General features: G+C 42.1%; 1 protein-coding gene across 6 annotated transcripts; it reads left to right on the top strand.

Annotated features, from left to right (window-relative positions):
• The first annotated feature begins 1,078 nt into the window (after positions 1-1,078).
• On the top strand, positions 1,079-19,847 carry LETM2 (leucine zipper and EF-hand containing transmembrane protein 2). Of its 6 annotated transcripts, none has more exons than XM_043564124.1 (11): positions 1,079-1,229; positions 2,656-2,736; positions 4,533-4,986; positions 5,606-5,749; positions 9,740-9,877; positions 10,536-10,736; positions 11,855-11,974; positions 14,806-14,919; positions 17,247-17,339; positions 17,655-17,756; positions 18,521-19,847. In XM_043564124.1, the coding sequence occupies exons 2-11, from the start codon at positions 2,690-2,692 to the stop codon at positions 18,581-18,583; spliced, it is 1,476 nt and encodes a 491-aa protein (XP_043420059.1). In that variant the 5' UTR covers positions 1,079-1,229; positions 2,656-2,689; the 3' UTR covers positions 18,584-19,847. The 6 variants fall into 6 exon arrangements, with proteins under 6 accessions (XP_043420059.1, XP_043420066.1, XP_043420074.1 ...); XM_043564131.1 differs by lacking the exon at positions 1,079-1,229 and adding an exon at positions 1,236-1,691; XM_043564115.1 differs by lacking the exon at positions 1,079-1,229 and adding an exon at positions 1,740-2,176.
• Positions 19,848-21,288: the final 1,441 nt, after the last annotated feature.

Raw genomic sequence — 21,288 nt, 5'->3', positions numbered from 1 at the left:
TTTTGTTAATTCTAGTAAACACAGAACGTGAAGTGAAACCTTTATGTGGAAACTCGGGCATCAGACATGCACAAAGGGCCCTCTCGTGGCCAAACTGAAAAGTTTTGCTTATTTAATATGGTTGATCTAACTGGTTATTAGCTGAAAAATGCTTTGTGGATTAAATGCAGTCTACATTAAAAAAATAATAATAATAATAACTGAAATTCAATACCCGCCATCTTTCATTCTTACAAATGTGCAGCCCAGATGACTAGGGTCTGTGGTCAGCTCACATGTTAAGAGAAGTATTATCCGTGTGAAAGCGATTCCTTGTTGTCTGGTGTTAGTCCAAGTAGAGCCACTAAAAATGCTGTTTTTCTTCTAGAGCCAGAGGAAATGGATGAGTAGAAATAACAAGAGAGCGAGAATATTTCTGCATCTTTCACTTTTCCAAGATGGCTCAGTTACCCAACCTAGGAATTGAAGTGCCCCAAACCTGTAGTGCCTACGTCACTGTACGGCTACTATAATATACATCTTAAATGCTATTTGACATTTCTACAAAAACTACTATCATAAACAATATCTGTTAAGAACGGATTTATAAAGCAAATTACTTTAGTGGAATTCATATTTCCATATGAAGATTTCACAGCATTCCACTCTTAGGCCTCGGAGAAAGGAAAGGGATGTTTTCCTAACCATTCCCGCCCTTTCTGCCACTCCCTCTCCGCCTAGCTCTCGGCGCCACCCCAACCCCGGCAGTTGCTGATTCGGAGGCGTGGGGGTGGGGGAGTACATCAAAGTGATGTAATTCGTGACTTTAAGATGGTTACCATGGCGACTATCGGGCATATTACGCCATCGGTAGGGTAAGAGGTTCTTTAGCCTTCAATGAGGGTTAGCCCACAGCTCATAGAGTGTGGACGGGCGAAAAAACGTCAGTCTTGCCCCCTCCCGCAGTACAGCCTCTTCTTAAACTGAGCCCAATAGAAAGGTCATTTAGCTGGTGGCAGCTGGACCTTCGCTGCCTCCAGGGCTGCCACAGCGAAGGACGCCCTCCCTCCCCGTAACCCGAGCGCTTATTGGTGGGTGGTGTCGTCACTCAGAGCGACGTAACGGGTGAGGAAAGAGGTGGAGCCATAGAGACTTGGCCCGGGGCCCTTCTAGATGGGGAGCTGGGGGAGGGGAGACTGGGAAGGGACTGGAGGACTGAGGCAGCCGTTCCGGGGAGCCGGCCCAAGGAGGTAGGGGTGGGCGGGCCAAGTCCTCCAGCTGTTATTCGGAGGACTTCGCCTGCTTTTTTTTCCCTCCGGAGCCCGGTCGCGCCGCATCCTGCTCTTCCCATCAGCGTCCAGTTTTCCCGACAGCTTCCAGTTCCCCTCAGCACTCTCCTCAGCCCTTGACCTCGTGCCCCTGCCCGCCCCCCAACTTTGGAGCTCAACCTCCATTCCCCCTCCCTCGGTGCTTCGCTTCCTCTTTTCTCTTCCGTACCCCGCGCCCGGCTTCTCCTCGGCTTCCTTCCATAAACCTGGATCGCCTACAAGGTTGTCGCCCCCGTACCCGCATCATCCCCGCACCCAAACACAAAGAACCACCCCCCCCCCCCCCCGGGACCCCGCTACCACAAACACAATCCTCCAACACACTACGTGCACAAAAGCCGAGAGCGCGTTTCGCCCCTGTGTCGTCAAGGGCCTGAAGCAAAGGTAACCCGGGGAGCCCGGGGCCCTCGGCGTGTGGGCGTGGGCGGCGCGATGGCGCAGGCGGGGCTCCCGGCAGTCCCCGCCTAGGAAGTGGTTGCCCGCAGCTCCGGGCGGGAGCGCCCGCGGGCCGGAGAGCAGGCTAACCGCCGGATCGGGTGTGGCATCCCTCCAGCAGGAGACCACCCGCCCTTAGCCTGGGTTTAGATGTTTTTAGATGTTCCGAAGGATTATTTGAACTCCTGTTCAAAATGTCAGCTCTGTGGTTGAGGTTTCCGTCCAGGAGAACACCCTGGTCTAGGCCTTTTCCAGCTGCAGGAAGGCAGAGTTGACGCTAAGGGATATTACTAAAGCACCTTGCTGCCCTTGGCTGAAAAGCGCCCCAGGATGGAAAAGGGTTTTGATAAAGCTTATTTAAAGGTGCAAAGCTCAGTTTGGACTCTGGAGAACCACCAATACAGGAAACCGATTTACCTCCACTTGAATTATTAGTAGGTACCATGTTATCTCTTCACTGCTACATGAGTGTTTAGTGAGTACTTTCAGTCTTTAAAGTTTGGGGCAGCTTGGCCAAGTATGGGGGAAAAGCTAAGTGAAACAAATTCAGGATATTTACTTCATTCTACCTGTATCCTTAGACTACAAACAAGTGTGTATTGCTTAGCTTCTTTAATAACCTGGCAATCATTCTAGTGGGTTACTAGGTGTTACTGACCACAAATAGAAGTCTTTGAAGACCATATCGCCATCATGAGCACCGTTATACTAGAACTTATTTCGGTTTGTTGGGATCTCAAAGTACCATTTCCAGATCCAGGGCTGAGAAAACATTCATGAACTTGAGAGAGATTTTATGCCTTGAATGGAATGTGCAAATTTTCTACCCTTGCAATAGTAAACACTTAAATCCTGATATCTTTATAATTGATGTGTTTTTAAAATACTAAATCGTGTACTTACTTCTGTCTAGGTTCCTATGTTGACTAGTTGAGACAAATATAAATATGGCTTTCTACAGTTATAATACAATCTTAGCTATTGCCCGAACAAGGTAAGCTGTGGAATCCCCCCTTCCCCTGCCAAATTCATATGAATTTTCTTCTAGATGAAAAAGATATATGTGAAAGGATAGGCTGGTTACACAACAAATTAAAGCTTTGCTGGGGGCACCCAGCTGGCTCAGTGGGAAGAGTGTTGGACTCTTGATCTCAGGGTTGTGAGTTCAAGCTCCACGTGGGTGTAGAGGTTACTTAAAAATAAAACCTTTTAAAAAAGTAAAGTTTTGTTGCCTTTAACTATCCTGGTTTTTAGGAAGCTCATATTTTATGGTATTTAAACCTACCCTGAATTTTTTATATGCCTTAGAACTCAGCCTGAGTAATTCTGTAGATGTATGGCACAGGTAAGACAGAAGACATCATGGTTTTAGAGTGACACCTCCATAATCAATAAATGTTACATGCCGCCCTTAGATATAAAAATGAGTACAGTGGCTGGCAAACAAACCAGTCCTAGGCCGCGTAACTGCCATAGTAGGGTCTGTTATCACTTACTATTCCAAAGTATATTCACTGAGAACTTACTTTGTGCCTGATACATTGCACATTTTGCCTTTTGGCCCTTCAAAATGTGTTTTATCTTGGCATGCTTCAAAAACAGTCCACAAGAATGGAAAAGCCATCTCTTTGCCAGAAGAGCTGTCCTTGCCAGGAACTTTCTTTGCCTAGATGGGTCGAATTTTTATTTTCAAACAATCTAATGTGCTAATTTAACTGAAGATTATGAGCTATTGTAAAACTACAATATAGAAATCTATGGATGGGGTGCCCAATTCTAATTCTTACCTAACATTCTTGAAGAATCTTAGGTGAAGGGCATTTCAGCTGTAAATGTCTCTCATTTGAGGGAGTCCATGGGCACTACACAGACAAAGCGGTATTATGTGATTGGTTAATACCGACGGAGGCCATGAAGAGTTTTGTTCAAGCAATCTTACTTTTTTTTTTTTTTTTTTTGAGAGAAAGCAAGTGAGCGGGCAGGAGAGGGGCAGAGAGAGAGGGAGAAAAAGAATCCCCAGCAGGCTCCACTATGTCAGCACAGAGCCTGATGCAGGGCTCAAACTCACAAACCTTGAGATGACCTGAGCCTAAATCAAGAGTCAGATGCTTAACTGACTGAGCCAACCAGGCACCCCTCAAACAATATTCTTATTGTCAGCAGAGTAACTCGAAGACACAAACGTTCCACCTGTTTCATGAGAGTAGATAAAGGCAACACTTTCAAACACACACCGTGATGGAAAAATATTTGCTATTAGATTTTTATTTTATTGATTTATTTATTATTATTATTTTTAATGTTTATTTTTGAGAGAGAGATAGAGTACGAGCAGGGGAGGGTCAGAGAGAGAAAGGGAGACACAGAATCTGAAGCAGTCTCCAGGCTCTGAGCTTTCAGCACAGAGCCCAACGCGGGTCTTGAGCTCACAAACCCACGAGATCATGACCTGAGCTGAAGTTGGAGGCTTAACCGACTGAGCCACCCAGGCGCCCCTGCCATTATTAATTTTTAAATTAATAGTTGTGGGGTTTCTAACTTGTAATATACCAGTTATTTTTAGGAATTAACTTATTAGTATTTCTTCTAGAGTATATCATTCAACCATAAAGTACCTTGTTCTTCAACTGGGGTAAAAAGTTATATTTCATTCGTTAATGACTATCGTGCTTTTAAAATACAACCTTAAAAACTGTTGTTTTATTTTAACCAGAGAAAATGTCTATTTCTTTAATTTTTGAGTTTGTCCTAGTATGTGCTCAACTCAGAGGATGTTGCTTTTTATTCCAGATTCCCTAGCCATTTTGTCCATCTCACCAGCTCTTCTTACTCCCCATCATTTGCATTTCTTCACTTGCCAGATTCCCATTTAAAGAAAACATATATGAAGGACTATGGAAGCAAGAAGTATTCCTGTCCTAATCAGTCAGGCAGTAAAGTACTGCACTTACGAACTAGAATAATACAAAAGCTACACACATCAACTTGCTGGCTACAAGACGTCCCTGGTAAACCTCAGCTGGAGCAAACCCCAAAAAAGCCACAGGTGACAAACCCTGAGCCCACGAAAGGAACTGGCATGAAGATTAAAGAAGAAAAGCGATCTTATAGACAAAAAATTATGGGTGAACTTAAATATTATTACAATGGATTTTATTTACTTTGGATTGACACCAAAGTTGCTGCCCGGATGGTTTGGAGGCTATTGCATGGACAGGTGCTGACCAGACGAGAGAGACGAAGGGTAGGCAAGCGTCATACTTGAGAAAGAAAATGTAAAATTAAAGTGAAGTGTTGGGGAACCAAGTTTTAAACTCGACGTAAAGTTCATCCTAAAAATCCCAAAGTAGGAGTAGTAACTGATGGTGAGAACCAGAGTTTCTGATTGAGTTTATTTGTCTGAAACTGACTGACCCTCCAACTTTAGGCAAGATTCTTATTTGCCTATAAGATGATTATAATTGTATTTTCTGATCTCCCCACAGAGTGGAGAAACTTTGGGTTTGATCTGTGCACCCGAAGTAGAAACTACTGTTGATATATTCTGTATATGCATTTCAAAAATCAGTTTTTAACAGATACTGTATTATTAAAGTACAGGCCTCTAACTTAGATGAAAGCTAAGAGATGCCAATAACATGTTTTGGTTGTCATAGAGTCCCTTGAAGGTGTCCCATAGATATTACTTCAGAGCTGTGGTAAAGAGGAAAACTCTACCTTTCCATTTTATAAACAGAGAAAATCTGTTGAGGGTTTTTAACACTTTAAGAACCAAGGCAGGCTTTTTTGGTTTCTTTTTTTTTTTTTTTTTTTTTGGACATGCCCTAAAATAATGAATACCGCATATGCATTTAATTCTTTAGCTCTTGAGAACTTGTGCTGATTTCTTCCGCTTGGTTCCATTTATGGTGTTCCTCATTGTACCCTTCATGGAATTCTTATTACCAGCATTTCTGAAATTCTTCCCAGAGATGTTGCCATCAACTTTTGAAAGTGAATCCAAAAAGGTATGTAGGATTTTTTTTAATTAAAAAAAATTAATAGACTTTATTCTTTAGAGCAGTTTTCACATTTATAGAAAAATTGAGCAGAAAATATGAAGGGTCCCCAGGTACCACCTCCCATTTCTCCTATATTAACATCTTGCATTTGTGTGGTCTGTTTGTTATAACTGAAGAACCAATATCTAGATATTATTATTAGTTAAATTTCATACTTTACATTAGGCTTTACTTTTTGTAATGTACAGTTCTTGGGTTTTGAAAATTGCATAATGTTATGTATCTACCATCACACTATCACCCAGAATAGTTTCGCTGCCCTAAAAATGCCCTGTGTGTCATTTGTTGTTCCTCCTACCTCCCCGAATCAGTGGCAACCACTGATCTTTTCACTGTCTATAGTTTTGCCTTTTCCAGAATATCAGATAGTTGGGATCATACAGTGTGCACTCCTTTCATGGCTCATTTCTATCAGTGTATAATATTTCACTGTGTGAATGTACCACAGGTTGTTGAATTCACCTGTTGAAACATATCGTGGTTGTTTCCAGTTTTTGGCAATTATAAATAAAGCTGCCATAAATAAATGTCTGTGTGCAGGTTTTTGTACGAGCATAAGGTTTCAACTCATTTGGGTTCCTAAGTACATTGAAAAGCAATTGCTGGATCATATGGTAAGACTGTTTCGTTTTGGAAAAAAAAATAACTGTCTCCCCAGGTAGTGATACCATTTTTTATTCTCACCAGCAACGAGAGTTCCCATAGCTCTTTGTCTTCATCAGCATTGTGTTGTCACTGCTGTGAATATTAGCTATTCTAATAGGTGTAAAGTGATATCTCATTGTTATTTTAGTTTGCAATTCTCTGATGAGGTGTAATATTGAACACATGCTTATTTTCATATGCTTATTTGCTACCTGTATATCTTCTTTGGGGAGGTATCTGTCTTTTGCCAACTTTTTAATGGAGTTGTTCATTTTCTTATTGTTGAGTTTTAGGAGTTCTTAGTATATTTGGATACAAGTCCTCTATCAGATATGTGTTTTGCAAATATATTCTCCCAGCCTATAGCTTGTCCATTCTCTTAACTGGGTTTCACAGAGCTAAAGTTTTTCATTTTGAGTACAACTTATCGATAGATTTTTTTCTTGGCTCATGCTTTTGGTGTTGTATCTAAAAACTCATTGCCAAACTCTAGGTCACCTAGGTTTTCTCATATGTTTTGTTTTGTTTTTTTTTTTAATTTTTTACGTTTTATTTTAAGTAGGCTTCACACCCAGCATGGGGCTTGACTCACGACCCTGCGATCAAGAGTCGCATTGCTCTACTGACTGAGCCAGCCAGGTGCCCCTCCTGTGTTTTCTTCCGGATGTTTTATAATTTTGAGTTTTAAATGTAAGTCTATAATCTGTTTTGAGTTAATTTTGGTGAGAGGTGGAACATCAGTGTTAAGACTTTTTTTTTTTTTTTTTTTTTTTTGGCGTGTGGCAAGTTTTCTAGCATCATTTTTCTAGCATCATTTGTTGACAATGTGATCCCATTGAATCGTAACTTTTTAACTACTAAAAAAAAAGAAAACAAAAATCAACTGCTATTGCAGGGACTAGTTGAATAGTAGGTTTAGCCAGACAGACACTTTAGTGCTTAAGACTCGTCCTGGAGAAGAGGGATCCTCATTGGATGGTCACTGGGGTGGCCCCTTCATTCTTTCCATGCTGTGCCACTCTTACTACACAGAGGTACAAAGGCATGAACACCACATTACAAGAGGACAAAAAGGACAACTTTTATGTATTTGTTTTTAAATGTTTATTTCTTTTGAGAGAGACAGAGAGAGAGTGTATACACAGTGGGGGGAAGGGTGGTGGGGCATGCAGAGAGAGAGGGAAAGAGAGAATCCCAAGCAAGCTTCATGTTGTCAGCACGGAGCCCAATGTGGGGCTCAATCCCACAAACCGTGGGATCATGACCTGAGCCCAAATCAAGAGTAGGACACCTAACCAACGAGCCACCCAGGCACTCCTGAAAAGGACAACTTTTAAATGGGATTGGGAAATGTCTCATAGAAGAGACAGCTAGGCGACTGAGACTAGAAAAGTGGTAGAATTTTGCTGCAGCATTTGAAAGGCTTTCTGGATAGAAAGAGTAGCACTTACAATGGCTTAATTGTATAAAAGAGTATGACAGAATCTGAGACACTGAGTGCTTCTTTGTGGTTTGAGTAGGGAATACAAGGAGATCCATGGTGGAAGATGAGACAAAAGTGATGTGTTGGGTCAGGTTGGAAAGCGTCTACCACCCTAAGGAATTTAGAGTTTGCCTTTGACCATGGTGAATGATGGAAGGTAAATTTACGCAGAGGGTGAGTAACATGATTAGATCTGTACCTTAGAAAAATAATTTTGCTAGCTGGAAGGATTGAAGAGGGCAGAGCCAAGGGAGGGAAATCATCTGGAGTGCCGTCACAGTAGCACAGGAGTGAGAGGATTAAATTATGAAAGTGGTATTAGGAATAAAAACTTGAAGATACATTTGAGATAGGTGTTAGGGGGTAGAATCAAGCTTCAATATTTAACTGACTGGTAGTGGTTTAGTTTACTTACGTTTCAAGTAATCAGGACCTAGAATTAATATCTTGAGATTCCAAGGAATGTATTTGTGCGTGCAGGAAGATGGGGGCAGAGAGGAAGTGATTTATCTAAACATTCCTCTTTCCTCAACACTTCTCGTTCCCCAAACATACATATACACACATCATGGCCAGAGTTTTAGAAAGTACCTTTTTCTTTCTTTCTTTTCATGGAGATGAATGAGACAGACAGAGTAGGTGATGGTGGAGGGAAGCAGGTTATGGGAGGCAGGACACTATTTACATCAGATTAGAGCACCCATTCACTCTTATCATGCTTATTTGTTACACTTTTACATTAATTTATGGAAATTTTGGATTATCATTAGTCACTAATGTCTGTCTTTCCCATTAGACGAGAAGTTCCATGAGGGCAGGAATTCTTCTCTGTTTTTGCCTGTTTTATCCCCAGCACCTAGCACAGGGTAGATGCTCAGTAAATAAATGAATAGATGGATGGATGGATCTCATGATGGTATTGCCATTGCCATTGTGTGATTTTTCTTTTCTTTTTTTTTTTTTTTTGGTTGTGTCTCTTCAGATCTTTCTAAAAATCAATGATTGCTATGATTGGCTGATCATTAGAATCTCTTGGACAACTTAAAAAATAGACAAAGCTTTCTCTTTCTCTCCATCCCCCTGAGTCCTGACTATGGTTATTCTGAAAATGCTACCACACTGCATTTCTGATAGTGAATGAGGATTTAGAAATACTTGTCAACATCGAGTCTTAAGAGTGTACATTTAGGGGCTGGCTCAGTCAGTAGATCATAGGATCTTGGAGTTCAAGGCCCACCCTGGGAGTAGAGCTTACTTAAAAAAAAAAAAAAAAAAAAAAAAAGGAATGTACATGTAATTCTTTTTTGTGTAGTGCTTTGTTCACATCTGTTGTAACACTTACGTCAGTGTATTATAATTAATTGTATCTGTTTTGTATGAAACTACGTGCTACAGTAGCATAGAGTTACTTTCCCAGTTTCTTTCCCAGTTACTTTCTGGCTCATGCAAAATCTGGGACCACTGAGACCGGAGGTTGGTCCAACTAGATTGTTTGGTTGTACCAGGCTAAGAGATAAATTCTCATTCTAAATAATGACAAAGGCTGCCATTGAGGGGACAATTTGGATCTATCAAATATTTATGATCATTGTGTTAGTAACAAATAAAAGGTAAGATTAAGGAGTCAAGTTGCAAACAGAGGCTAGTTTTTATTCTGCTTCTCACAAAACCCATTTAATTAGGTCTGAAAATAATATTAACACATGAAGTAGGGATGAACAATAACAAGGTAGTGGTTATTTTTTTCTCATCTTTATCTATGAAGTTGCAATCATGAATGATTAACTTCCTCCTCTTCTATTATTAAGGAAGAAAAACAGAAAAAGAAAATGGCTGCAAAGTTGGAACTAGCAAAATTTCTTCAAGAAACAATTACAGAAATGGCAAGGAGGAACAGGGCCAAGTTGGGAGACGCCTCTACACAGTTCTCATCCTACGTCAAACAGGTGTCAGTCTCTTTTGTAATACCAGACAACAACTTCCAGGCTGGCAGTTATATGAAAACTTCATGTCATCATGGAGCTTCCAAATTGTTCATGGTCTCTGACTTTGCAGATACCTTAGTTATACAGATACAGTACTGCAAACATTTAGAGATTTGCAGAAAAACCCATTTTAAAGCAGTCATGTGTTGAAGACGTTGATAACTTCGTGGAAAGAACCGTAGATCTAGAGTCAGACTTGTGAACTACTCCTGATTTTTCAGTTGACTTAGACTGACTTGGACAGATTTCTCCTTTTTGTACCACAGGGCCGACTTCCAGACATAAGATAGAGTCTGTGAATGCCTTGATGTGTCTTTCAAATAGTCTACAGGGAAGGTTAAATTAAGTAAGAAATACATTTTAGGGGCACCTGGGTGGCTCAGTTGGTTGAGCGGCTGACTTCGGCTCAGGTCATGATCTCGCGGTCCATGAGTTCGAGCCCCGCGTTGGGCTCTGTGCTGACAGCTCGGAGCCTGGAGCCTGTTTCAGATTCTGTGTCTCCCTCTCTCTGACCCTCTCCTGTTCACGCTCTGTCTCTCCCTATTTCAAAAATGAATAAAACATTAAAAAAAAATTAAAAAAAATACATTTTAATGAACCTCTTTGTCTCATTGCCTAGGTTCAGACAGGCCACAAGCCCAGTACAAAGGAGATAGTTCGCTTTTCCAAACTGTTTGAGGATCAGCTAACCCTGGAACACCTAGACCGACCTCAGCTGGTCGCCCTCTGCAAACTACTAGAACTGCAGCCCTTTGGAACCAACAATTTGCTTCGCTTTCAACTTCTGATGAAACTGAAGTCTATCAAAGCAGATGATGAAGTAAGAGCTTAACTATAGCCATAGGGAATCAGCAAGGCATGGGAGATCCCTTAGGGTGGCTTTGTGATAAAGTGCAATATCTTCTCTTAGATCTTCTCCGGGACTGGTTCTGGCAAACCATTGAATGGTTTAAACAATCATTACCATGACAACGTGAACTGTGATTACTCATTTTAGGAGTTGTTTGTCTTACTCTGACGCACTTTCTGGAGAAGGCCCTCACAAGCAGTTAGTAATTTAGTAATCTAAAGTAGTTAGGACCTGCTGGGAAGGAGCAGCAGCCCAGGAGATTCCTGAGAGTCTTCCATTGCTAAGGCCAGTGCTCTACCCCCACACCTCAGCTCCCCTTCCTCAGAGCTGATGCCAGAGTAAATATTCTGCCCGGTGAGTTGGCCTGATAAGAAGGGGTGACAAGTCATAATGCAGAGAGGGGAAGCAGAGCCTGGGCATCTTATGGAGGAAAAGGCATTGTAACTACTAATTAGGCTCCTTAAAAAATGGAAAGAATGTTTTTTGAGTCAGAATCAGCTGCTTTAAGGAAAGCATTCTGCCTGAGGGAGCAAGATTCCCAGAACTGAGAAAGCACCATCCCTTTGGCCTCATTTAGATTTCAGCTGTTGCTTCCAGAACTTTGGAATAAACAATACCGGTCCCAGAAGTACTGTAGTTTTGGGGCACAACAAGCAGAAACTGTTGGATATTTATTGAGAGAGTTTTGTGGACCAGAGGTAGGGCTGTGCCCCAGTGGGGGCAGGGTTGGGGGGGAGAGTGATACTGGGACACGCGGCAAATGGTAACACTGAAAACTTTTCAAGTGGAATATTGTCTGATGAAGCCTAAAGCTGCCACGAAGGGGAAGAGATGTCACAACCAGCCAAAATGCAAACCAAGAGGGGAAAGAATTACTTGGATGAGAGTGTTGGGGAGGAGTTATGGGACTATCTCTGATACTATTAATACCTGTTGGCAGGATTCCCTTCATTTCCAACTGCTGCGCCTTTAGTCAGTGCAGAGGACAAGGTGTGAGAGATGTAGTGTTTCCCCTGATTTGTTGGAATTTAGGCGTTTGGTAAGATTGGGACGGAAAGATCCAGTACCACTGCTTATGTTTCTTTCAGATAATTGCCAAAGAAGGGGTGAGTGCTTTGAGCGTGTCAGAACTGCAGGCTGCCTGCAGGGCCCGAGGAATGAGATCCCTGGGTCTCACTGAGGAGCAACTGAGACAGCAGCTCACAGAGGCAAGTAGCGGCTCTCCCGGGCCACTCTCACTAGAACTCTCTTCCCTGCAATTTGCAGACCTCACTTTGCAATGTCGACTTCTCAGGCGAGCCATCTTACCTTAGTTTGCCTCATGTAATTGAGCAGTGGGACACTGAAGCAGCTAGATTTATTTTGTTTTTAAGTTTACTTATTTATTTTGAGAGAGTGCAAGTGGGGAAGAAGCAAAGAGAGAGAGGGAGAGAGAGAGAATCCCAAGCAGTCTCCGCACTCAGTGCAGAGAGCCTGATGTGGGGCTCGAACTCATGAACCATGAGATCATGGCCTGAGTTGAAGTCAGATGCTTAACTGACTGAGCCCCCCAGGCACCCCAGAAGCTAGATTTACTTTTTTGATGGAGACAGGGTACTCTGTTAGTTTTCTGTTGCTGCTAAGAAACTACCACAAACTTAGTTGCTGAAAACAGCACCTGTTTGTTAGCTTACAAGTTCTGTCTGTCAGAAGTGCAAAGCTTCTCGCTAGCCAGACCCCTGTAAGCTTCTCATCTCAGACTTCCCCTTTTTGACCTCTAGCTCCACATTTAGAGATCTCACGTGATTAGGCGAGACCTAGTTAGATAACTTCCTACTTTAAGGCCTACTGACTTGGGACCCTAATTATATCTGCAAACTCCTCCTGGCAGCACCTACATTCATGCTTGAATAACTGGAAGGAGGTGTGGGTGCACTGGGGACGGGGAATCTTGGGGCCACCTTAGAGTTTTGCATACTTCAGCTATTTAACGGATTTGGGCAAAATCTCTAATCCAAGGCCTGCCATGTGTGAATCCGCCCGGAGTTCTAAACCTTGCCCGGTGGCTCACCTGGGACCACTTTTCCAGTTAATGCCTCAAGCCAATGTAAAGCCTTGACTTTGGCAGCAGATGTTTCATAGTTTCCCTCAGACAACATATTTTAACTAAGAGCATCAATGTTTTCGAACAAAGGAGCAGCTCCTGTTAAAATTCTCATAACTGTAAGAAGTGCTATCAAGTGTACACAGTGTTTTGGAATGGGAGTCGCTGTTGTGGCTTCGAAACCAGGTCAGGTAGCTCTTTCCTCTTACATGTCGGGCCTGCTCTGGCTGGAAGGTGAACATACTGTAGAGAAAGTTTCTTAAAATCATTTATTTCTTGAACATAGAGTATTGGGTGAGTTCATACTGTCAAATAGCTTTCTTGAGAGGGTGTATCATTTTTACCACAAAGAAGTGAGGATACTAATCCAACAATATGACATCCAGCACTATGTATTATTTAAAAATTCCTGTGTCACGGGGCGCCTGGGTGGCTCTGTTGGTTAAGCGTCCGACTCTGGCTCGGGTCATGATCTCATGGTTCATGGGTTCGAGCCCCACGTTGGGCTCTGTGCTGACAGCTCAGAGCCTGGAGCCTGTTTTGGATTCTGTGTCTCCCTCTCTCTCTGCCTCTCCCTTGCTCACACTCTGTCTCTCTCTCAAAAATAAACAAACATTAAAAAAAATTAAGAAAAATAAAAATAAAAATTCCTGTGTTAGGATACAGGCAGACACTTTATAGAAAGGAAAATCTAAAAATGATAATCAGATGAAACATCTTAGTTTCATAATAAGATAAATTACAACTACGAGATATCCCCTTCACCTATTATGTGGGCAAAGATCAGTCTGATGACACACTGTGTTGTTGAGGGTTGTTGAGGGTTGGGGAGAGGGGTGCTCATGCATTGCTGAGAAAAACCTCCACATAATCTTTCAGAATTTAAAAATGCACTTACTTTGACCTAGAAATTTCACTTGTGCAGTATGATGTATCAATAAGATTATCCATTGCAGCACCATTTATAATAGCAAAAGATTGGAAACAGCCTGAAGTTTATTAATAGGAAAATAATCAAATTGTCGCATTTCCATGCAACAATAGAACACTTAATAGATGTTTAAAAAGAAAGAGGCAGCTCTATTAACTACTGATATGAATCAATCTCCAAGATATTTTAGTGGAAAAAAAGTCAAAGGGCAGAACAGTGTGTATATATCATACTTTATGTAAAGATGAAACACCTATAAATGTATGTTTGTATATTCACAGGACAACTGGTAACACTGATTGCTTCTAGGGCGGGAAACAAGGTAGCAAAGGGTAGGAGTAGAAGGCAGGCTTATTGTTACTGATTACATTTTACTTTTTGAATTTTGTCTCTGGTCACGTATGATCGCTCTAATAATATTTAAGCTTGACCAATTTGGTTCTTGAAAATTACGTCTCATGGAGCGCCTGGGTGGCGCAGTCGGTTAAGCGTCCGACTTCAGCCAGGTCACGATCTCGCAGTCCGTGAGTTCGAGCCCCGCGTCAGGCTCTGGGCTGATGGCTCAGAGCCTGGAGCCTGTTAACGATTCTGTGTCTCCCCCGTTCATGCTCTGTCTCTCTCTGTCCCAAAAATAAATAAACGTTGAAAAAAAAAAAAAAAAAGAAAGAAAATTACGTCTCATTTTCATTTTAAAGTTTATTTCCTTGGTTATGCATGAGTCTTATTTTTTCTTTCACATTATCTGCTTTGTGGCTAAGAAAAGATACTGAGCTGCTTTGATCCACAATTGGGTTGAAAGTTTAATGGAACACCCCCTCTCTCACTCTGATCCCACTGGTGTGAGGGGGTTGCACAGCACAACTACTGGCTCAGAAGCCCGGAGACGAGCATTATCCTTGTGCCGTTGTCTACCAGGGTGTGGCTGGGGAAGCTGTAAAACCAGGGAAGCAGTAGATGACTGTGGGTCATGTCCAGTTTTAACATTCTGCGATTCGATCGTGTTTTATCCTCCTCCCGTTCTCCAGTGGCAGGACCTCCACCTGAAGGAGAATGTCCCTCCTTCTCTGTTGCTCCTGTCCCGAACCTTCTACCTGATAGATGTGAAGCCAAAGCCAATTGAGATACCACTAAGTGGGGAGGTGAGTACCTGGGTTTATGGAGTTTCGGGATTTCTGTTACTGGGGCCTCTCCATAAATGTCTTATTTCCTCTTGCAGTTAGGGTAGACCTTTCTTTTGGAATATCTTTTGGAATTTGGTCCAACTGGCTTTAAAATCATTTTAGAATTCTTTAAAAAATTAAAATCGTTAAAACTAGCTCCAACTCCAGAGCTATTACTTTTTTTTTTTAATCCCAGCTTGATTTAGGAATCCCATTTATTCTTTCTCTTTAGCTATCTTGTCTTCAGCAGCAGACTGTTTTCACCACTTTGTTTTGAAACTAAATAGTCCCTGTTCTTTCGTGTCTATTTGTCCAGATTCCTATTAATTTTTAAGCAGTGAATGGCCAATCTAGAATGTAAACTATTTGTTTTCCTTCAACTCGTTTCCTTAATCATTTTTTGTTGCCTTTAATTCAGCAGTTTTTTTTTTCCCCTCCTGGTATTTTACTGAAAAACCCAGGATGGGCCCAATCACTAGAGCATCTTGCTCTGATCAGAAAGGACCTCTCGGGGCACTTGGGTGGCTCAGTTGGTTGAGCGTCGACTCTTGATTTTGGCTCAGGTCATGATCCCGTGGTTGTGGGATTGAGCCCTACATGAGGCTCTGCACTGAGTGTGGAGCCTGCTTAAGCTTCTCTCCCTCTACCCCTCTCTCCCACTCACGATCTCTTTCTTTAAAAAAAAGAAAGGGACTCTCACTTCTCTACTTTGTGGCTTCATGTCTAAGTCAGAACCTGCATGGGTAAGAAAGGAGAGACCATTACAGAAGACGCTGCACATGTGGTTTAGTGAAGTACTCTGGATTGGGGACCAATCATTTTTAATTTAGTTAAGCTAGTGATTCCTCGGACAAGTCAAGTGATATTAGATGAATTCCAGCATGAAAAATGTACTTCAGGGAACACCACCTTGCTTTTCCTTTCCATATTTCCAGAGACTAATCAGATTTGGGCTTTGTCTGGGAAGGACCCTGGGGAGAGTAGGAACAATTTTGGAACCCAGACCATGTTCTAAAAGGCAGCCTACCTGATTCTTACTCTATCTTTGGTCATTAAGACAGAACAAATTTGTCATTCTTAGACTGTTCTCAGGAGCAAGGAAATCTTGGAATAGTGTAATATCTCAGAGCTAAATTTGTATTTCCAGAATTATTCTAGAGGGGCATAAGCCCTTTATCCAGATGCTGCTTTCTAGAATGTTTGAGAAAAACCTAGAAATCAAGGACAAAATGACAAGCTCCTAGGCATTTTATTAGTTTTTTTTTTTAAATCCACGTCTTTAAACGTCTATTTTCCATATATACAAAATGAGAATAAGTAGCATGCTAGGTTCTGTAAAGACTTTAGAGACATCAAGTTAAGTATACTATAATTTAGGATATATGTAGCTTTTTTCCCTCCAAAGTGCACAAAGAAATTACTTATTTCCAAAGAGCAGTGACATATTTACTTTTCAAATCTAATTAATATAATTCTTGAAAGTAAGTTATCCAGCTATTCTAAAATACCATCCCTTACATTTTCCTCATGTTGCAGGAGCTTCTCTTAAGCAGCACCTACCATTTTAATAATTCAGACAAATTTATCACTTATTATTAGACACCAAGATGATAAAGATGTCAATTTTGACTAAGTTATATCAATGCTATTAGAAGCTGATGAGGGGCGCCTGAGTGGCTCTGTCAGATGAGCGTCCTACCCTTAGTTTTGGTTCAGGTTACTCTCAAGATTTGTGGGTTCAAGCCCCCTGTTTGGCTCAGGGCAGAGCCTGCTTGGGATTGATTCTCTGTCTCCCTCTCTCTCTGTCCCTCCCCTACCCACTCTCTCTCAAAAATAAACAAACATTAAAAAAAAAAAAAAAAAGCTGATGAATGATTGTTGTTGAGAGTGAGAACAGGATCAGAATTGACAAATCAGGAGCTTGTTCATAAATGGGGATTTTTTTTCCAGATTTTACTTTTTAAGTAATTTCTACACCCAACGTGGGATTCAAACTCACAACGCTCAGACCAAGAGTCAGTCACACACTCCACCAACTGAGCCAGCCAGGTGTCTCAATGACTGAGGATTTTTAATACTAGGATCTCCTTAGGGTGCAACTTTTGTATATAGGGTGCTCATAATTCAAAGATTAAGTTGCTATTTCAGGGACATATTTCATATGTTCTCACAAAGGGTATAATTGGAAGAAGTCAGGGATTTAGTGGAAAGCAAGTTGTGCTAGAAAGCATTTATTACTATGAAGTGCTTCTGAGTTTCAGGAATAACAGAAAGCTTATGTTTATATAAAATATCTCTCTTCCTAGTCTCCAAAGATGGATATTCCTGTGGAACCAGCTACTTATCCTGAATCTAAAGAGAACCTGCTGGATGTAGCACCTCCACTGAAGGGAACTAAGGTTGGACAATTACTTTTCATTTGATTAATCGGCTTTAAAAATGAAATAAAAATCAGCTTTTTAAATCCCTCAATGAAACTGTATTTGAATACAGTGGTGTTCTTTAAATAAGGAATATTTATTGTACTAACAGATCTATTTGTAAGAAAGGTCAACATTTGGCTATATGCAATTAGGTTCCAAATGTAGCCTCTTGAATCCTGTGCCAAAATATGTCATTGTTACAAGTTCCTGGCAGTCATGGCAGTGTGACTATAGATCTGGTGCACATTTTGTTTTAAACCCGTAACCTAACTCTCAGTTCTGATGTTTAAGGATGAGGAATGTATACAACTGCCCCCAGTTACCCCATCGTCCATATTGCCACCTTCACCTGTTTCATTACCGAAAGGACTCATCCCTTCTGCTAAAGAAGCTGTAAGTGTCTGAAAAAAGAAAGCCTTTTCTCTCTGGCTATTTTTAAGGGCAGGGAGAATCTAGAATTGTAACTATTGCAAAACACTGCACAGTTCTTCCTGTCCTCCAAACAGGAAGTTGTAGGCTGAACTTTAGTCATTTTATAACCACTAACATTTTTAAAACTCGGTTATCCAAAAGCGAAACAAAACAAAACAAAACACCTTATCAACCAATGCAATCGTGGATCAGGACTAAACATGTTAAGTCTAGAAGCTAATTACAATATAGGCAGATTCTTATTTTCTTTTGTGCCAGATGGAAATAGTTCCCATATGTTGTGTATCTCACACAGGCTTCAGATGTCAGGAAATACTAGCAGGAAAGCAATTTAAATCTTAGGAGAAATGCATGTAAATAAGAAATTACTTACTATCCATTTCTCCCATTTGGGTGAAAGAATTTGGGGCAAGAGCAGAAGCATGACACAAGTGTGTGTGTGGGGGGGTTATGGGAAAGTTGGATGGTGACTGTCTCCACTGGCTCCTGACCACCAAAGAAGAGAGCCAGCGAACATGCAGACATCTGGGGGTGAACATCCAGGGGCCTTGCTTGCAGGGCTCCCCCTTTAAAATTTTTAAATTTTTATTATCAAGGTAAATTATAACCTTGGATCTGACTTTATGGTCTGTCATTATTTGATTAAGAAAATACAAGAGGGACTCCTGAAGAACTCACACATCTGACTGTGACCAGTGCCTAAAGTCCTTATGTTTTATACCTAGACACTCCAGGTCAAATCCCAAAAGACAACCCAGAACAGCAAGGCTAGTTCAAAAGGAGCATAAGGACTACTGAGGACGAAGCTCACTCTTCTCCAGCTCCCTGCCCTCCGCAGTGGCATCCATAACAGGCCGCCCAGCTAAGACGTTCTGTGTCTGGTTTGAGAAGAGATCAGCCATTTCGTCCTTGGGGCCTTGTAACCATCCAGATGATGTCAGCAGTGAGACCAAGTTCAGACCGTTTAGAAATATAATTGCAAAGCCAACTTCCTCTGTACCATTATGTCATCCCACTAAACTTTGTGTAAAGCCCCCTCCCCATGTTATTTTTGAACAGCTTCGTATTTGTGTGCGTGTCCTCTACGGAAGGAAAGTTTTCGCATAATGGAATCAGTTTAGCACCTTAGATAGCTTGAGTGAGAACTGGAAACTCCAAAACCATCGTAAGACCACCTCACTTTTCCAGTGATCCATCAGTATGAATAGTGCCCTGGAAACAGAGCACCTTATGAAATGGGATGGATGTACTCGCCGGTAAAGTCTTTCTGGATATAAAGAAGAAAAAGCTCTTTGGAGAAGAAAATGGGGAGTTAAGCAGACTGGCAGTCCAAAAGGCTTGGCTGCTGCTTGGCTGTTCTGAGACATCCCCCTCTGGGGCCTGCAGAGGCTCCAGGAATCTGGGAGGCTGCCACTATTCCAGCACATGTGGCTTTCATTAGCCACCATTTTGCCAGGAAACCTAATTAAGGGTTTAAGACTTAACCATTTGTCTGTGCTGGGTGTATGTTTTTCTAGTCTGTCTTCCACAAACAAGACTATTTGTTGGTCATAGGGGTTGTTAAAGTTTGATATAATCCCTGTGCTACCCAGTGACAAGTATTATGTTCAGATATTTATGTTTGGTGTGTTCACGATTATTAATACTGAAAAAAAAACAAAAACAAAAAAACCCCTTAACATAATAGATTGCCATGCAGCTGACCCAACAGCTTTCTTCCCTTGGGGAATGCTTAGAAAGAAAAGATACTTTGGCCCGGGGGTGATGAAATTAGTTTTCTTTGCTTGCTGTGAAATTGAAAGCGGTTAAGTGGAAGTCAGTTAAACCAAGTAAAACTCAAATCTCTCTCTCTGGGATCACCTAAGTGAGGACTGTCATCAGCACTTCACAGCAGAGATCTGTACCTTACAATGCTTTTTAAGCCTCCTCTCCCCCAGAGGAAAAGCCCCACCACAGCCTGCTAAATGACGAATCCCTACTATGCAGGTTCCATGGATTTTGCTGTTGGCCCAGTAAGGTGATTCACAATAAACTTTCCCATTTTTAAAATGATAGGCGTTTGTTTTAATTAGCTCACATTCAAGTGTTAAAGGTGGGAAAGGGCCTAGCTAGTCAACTTGTTCAATCCTGTTTAAGCTGAATGATTCATAAATACTGTTGGCTGTTCTCCGGTTCTTTCTGGCTTTCCCTGTAAGCAGAGTGGGATTGGTTAGGTCAAGGGGCCCCTGGGCAGTTCTGGCCCCAGCTGGCCCTCACCCATTTTTTTTCTACATCTAGGCATCTGAGACACCTGATACAGCCCTCTTCCCGTTCTTAGGATAGTGGCTCAGAGAAGTCAAGGATGTTTCTTTGGGCTCATCATCACACAGCACTCTTGGCTGTCAGGCTCTATGTGATTGTTACATCTATCCCCATGCTGAAACCGAGCTGGTGTTGTTCTGGTAAACGATTAACAACCAGCTCTGGCTGGGTGTGAGGGGGTGCCCTGATTTGTAGCGCTCGATTTCAAGCTGCCAGCAGGCGGTCACTGAAGAAGAGTCAGAGGTGTGCACGATCAGCTCCAGCACACCACCGACCCCAGCCCTCCTTGAGCAACAAGGGGCAAATCTGTAGTTGGCAACATGTTCATTAAATGTGTCACTTGTGCTCCAATCCAAGCATCTGGGAGGCAGAGCGGTATACATGGCCCTGAATACTGTTAGGTGCCAATCTAATGAGAACTTGCCCCAGACCGAGTCTTCCAGAACAGCTGGGTTCTTGCTCACCTTCCGTCTCTCATCGACCGAGGGAATGGAAAGCTATGCCAGGCTGCTTGCTACAAAGCCCGCTTTCCTGTTCTCCATTCTTCCCTGCAGAGGCAGCTGCCTCAGCTGCGCCGGTGCTCATCATCTCACTGGGGACGATTTCAGGCAGTTTTTAAAACCAAACCTCGGTGGTGAGGTCAGCTTCGGCCTGTGTCTCCCACATAGAGGATTTTGCTACAACAGGGAGAGAGGTGCTGGTGGTACTTGACTTTTAGGACCTGCACTCGTGCCAGGACTTGAGTCGTTACAATACCAGTCATGTTGGTGACATCAGATAAATGCTCTGTAATGCTAAAACCGAGGCTAAAGATTTCCCAGTCACCACCAGTTCACCGTAGGTGAGGTCAGACTAAGGGAACTTAGGTTGGCTGCCGAATGTGAATGTCGACCGAGAGTTTGGCCTGCTGGCTCCTCCCAGTGGCAGCCGATAGTCACAGCGGCTTCACGGTCATCGAGACAGATTTCTTGCTTCCTGAGGTTCCATCTTTCTTACTTGAGATCGATATCGTACATTAGTGGTACCGAGGGACTGATGACCCTCAGTCTGTGGCAATTAGAAAAGGTGGAAAGGCAGTATTGATGAATGCTGTGGTGGTCCCAGGCCCTAATCTTTTAACCCTCAGGAAACCAGAGATTCAGTGCCTTGACAGCACGACGTCTTCATTAGATAAACTGGATTCCTTTCCTCA

This window comes from Prionailurus bengalensis, chromosome B1, assembly GCF_016509475.1.
Source record: "Prionailurus bengalensis isolate Pbe53 chromosome B1, Fcat_Pben_1.1_paternal_pri, whole genome shotgun sequence".
Lineage (NCBI taxonomy): Eukaryota > Metazoa > Chordata > Mammalia > Carnivora > Felidae > Prionailurus > Prionailurus bengalensis.
The sequence above is the reverse complement of the archived record's forward strand: the minus strand, read 5'-3'. Positions and strand labels throughout refer to the sequence as shown.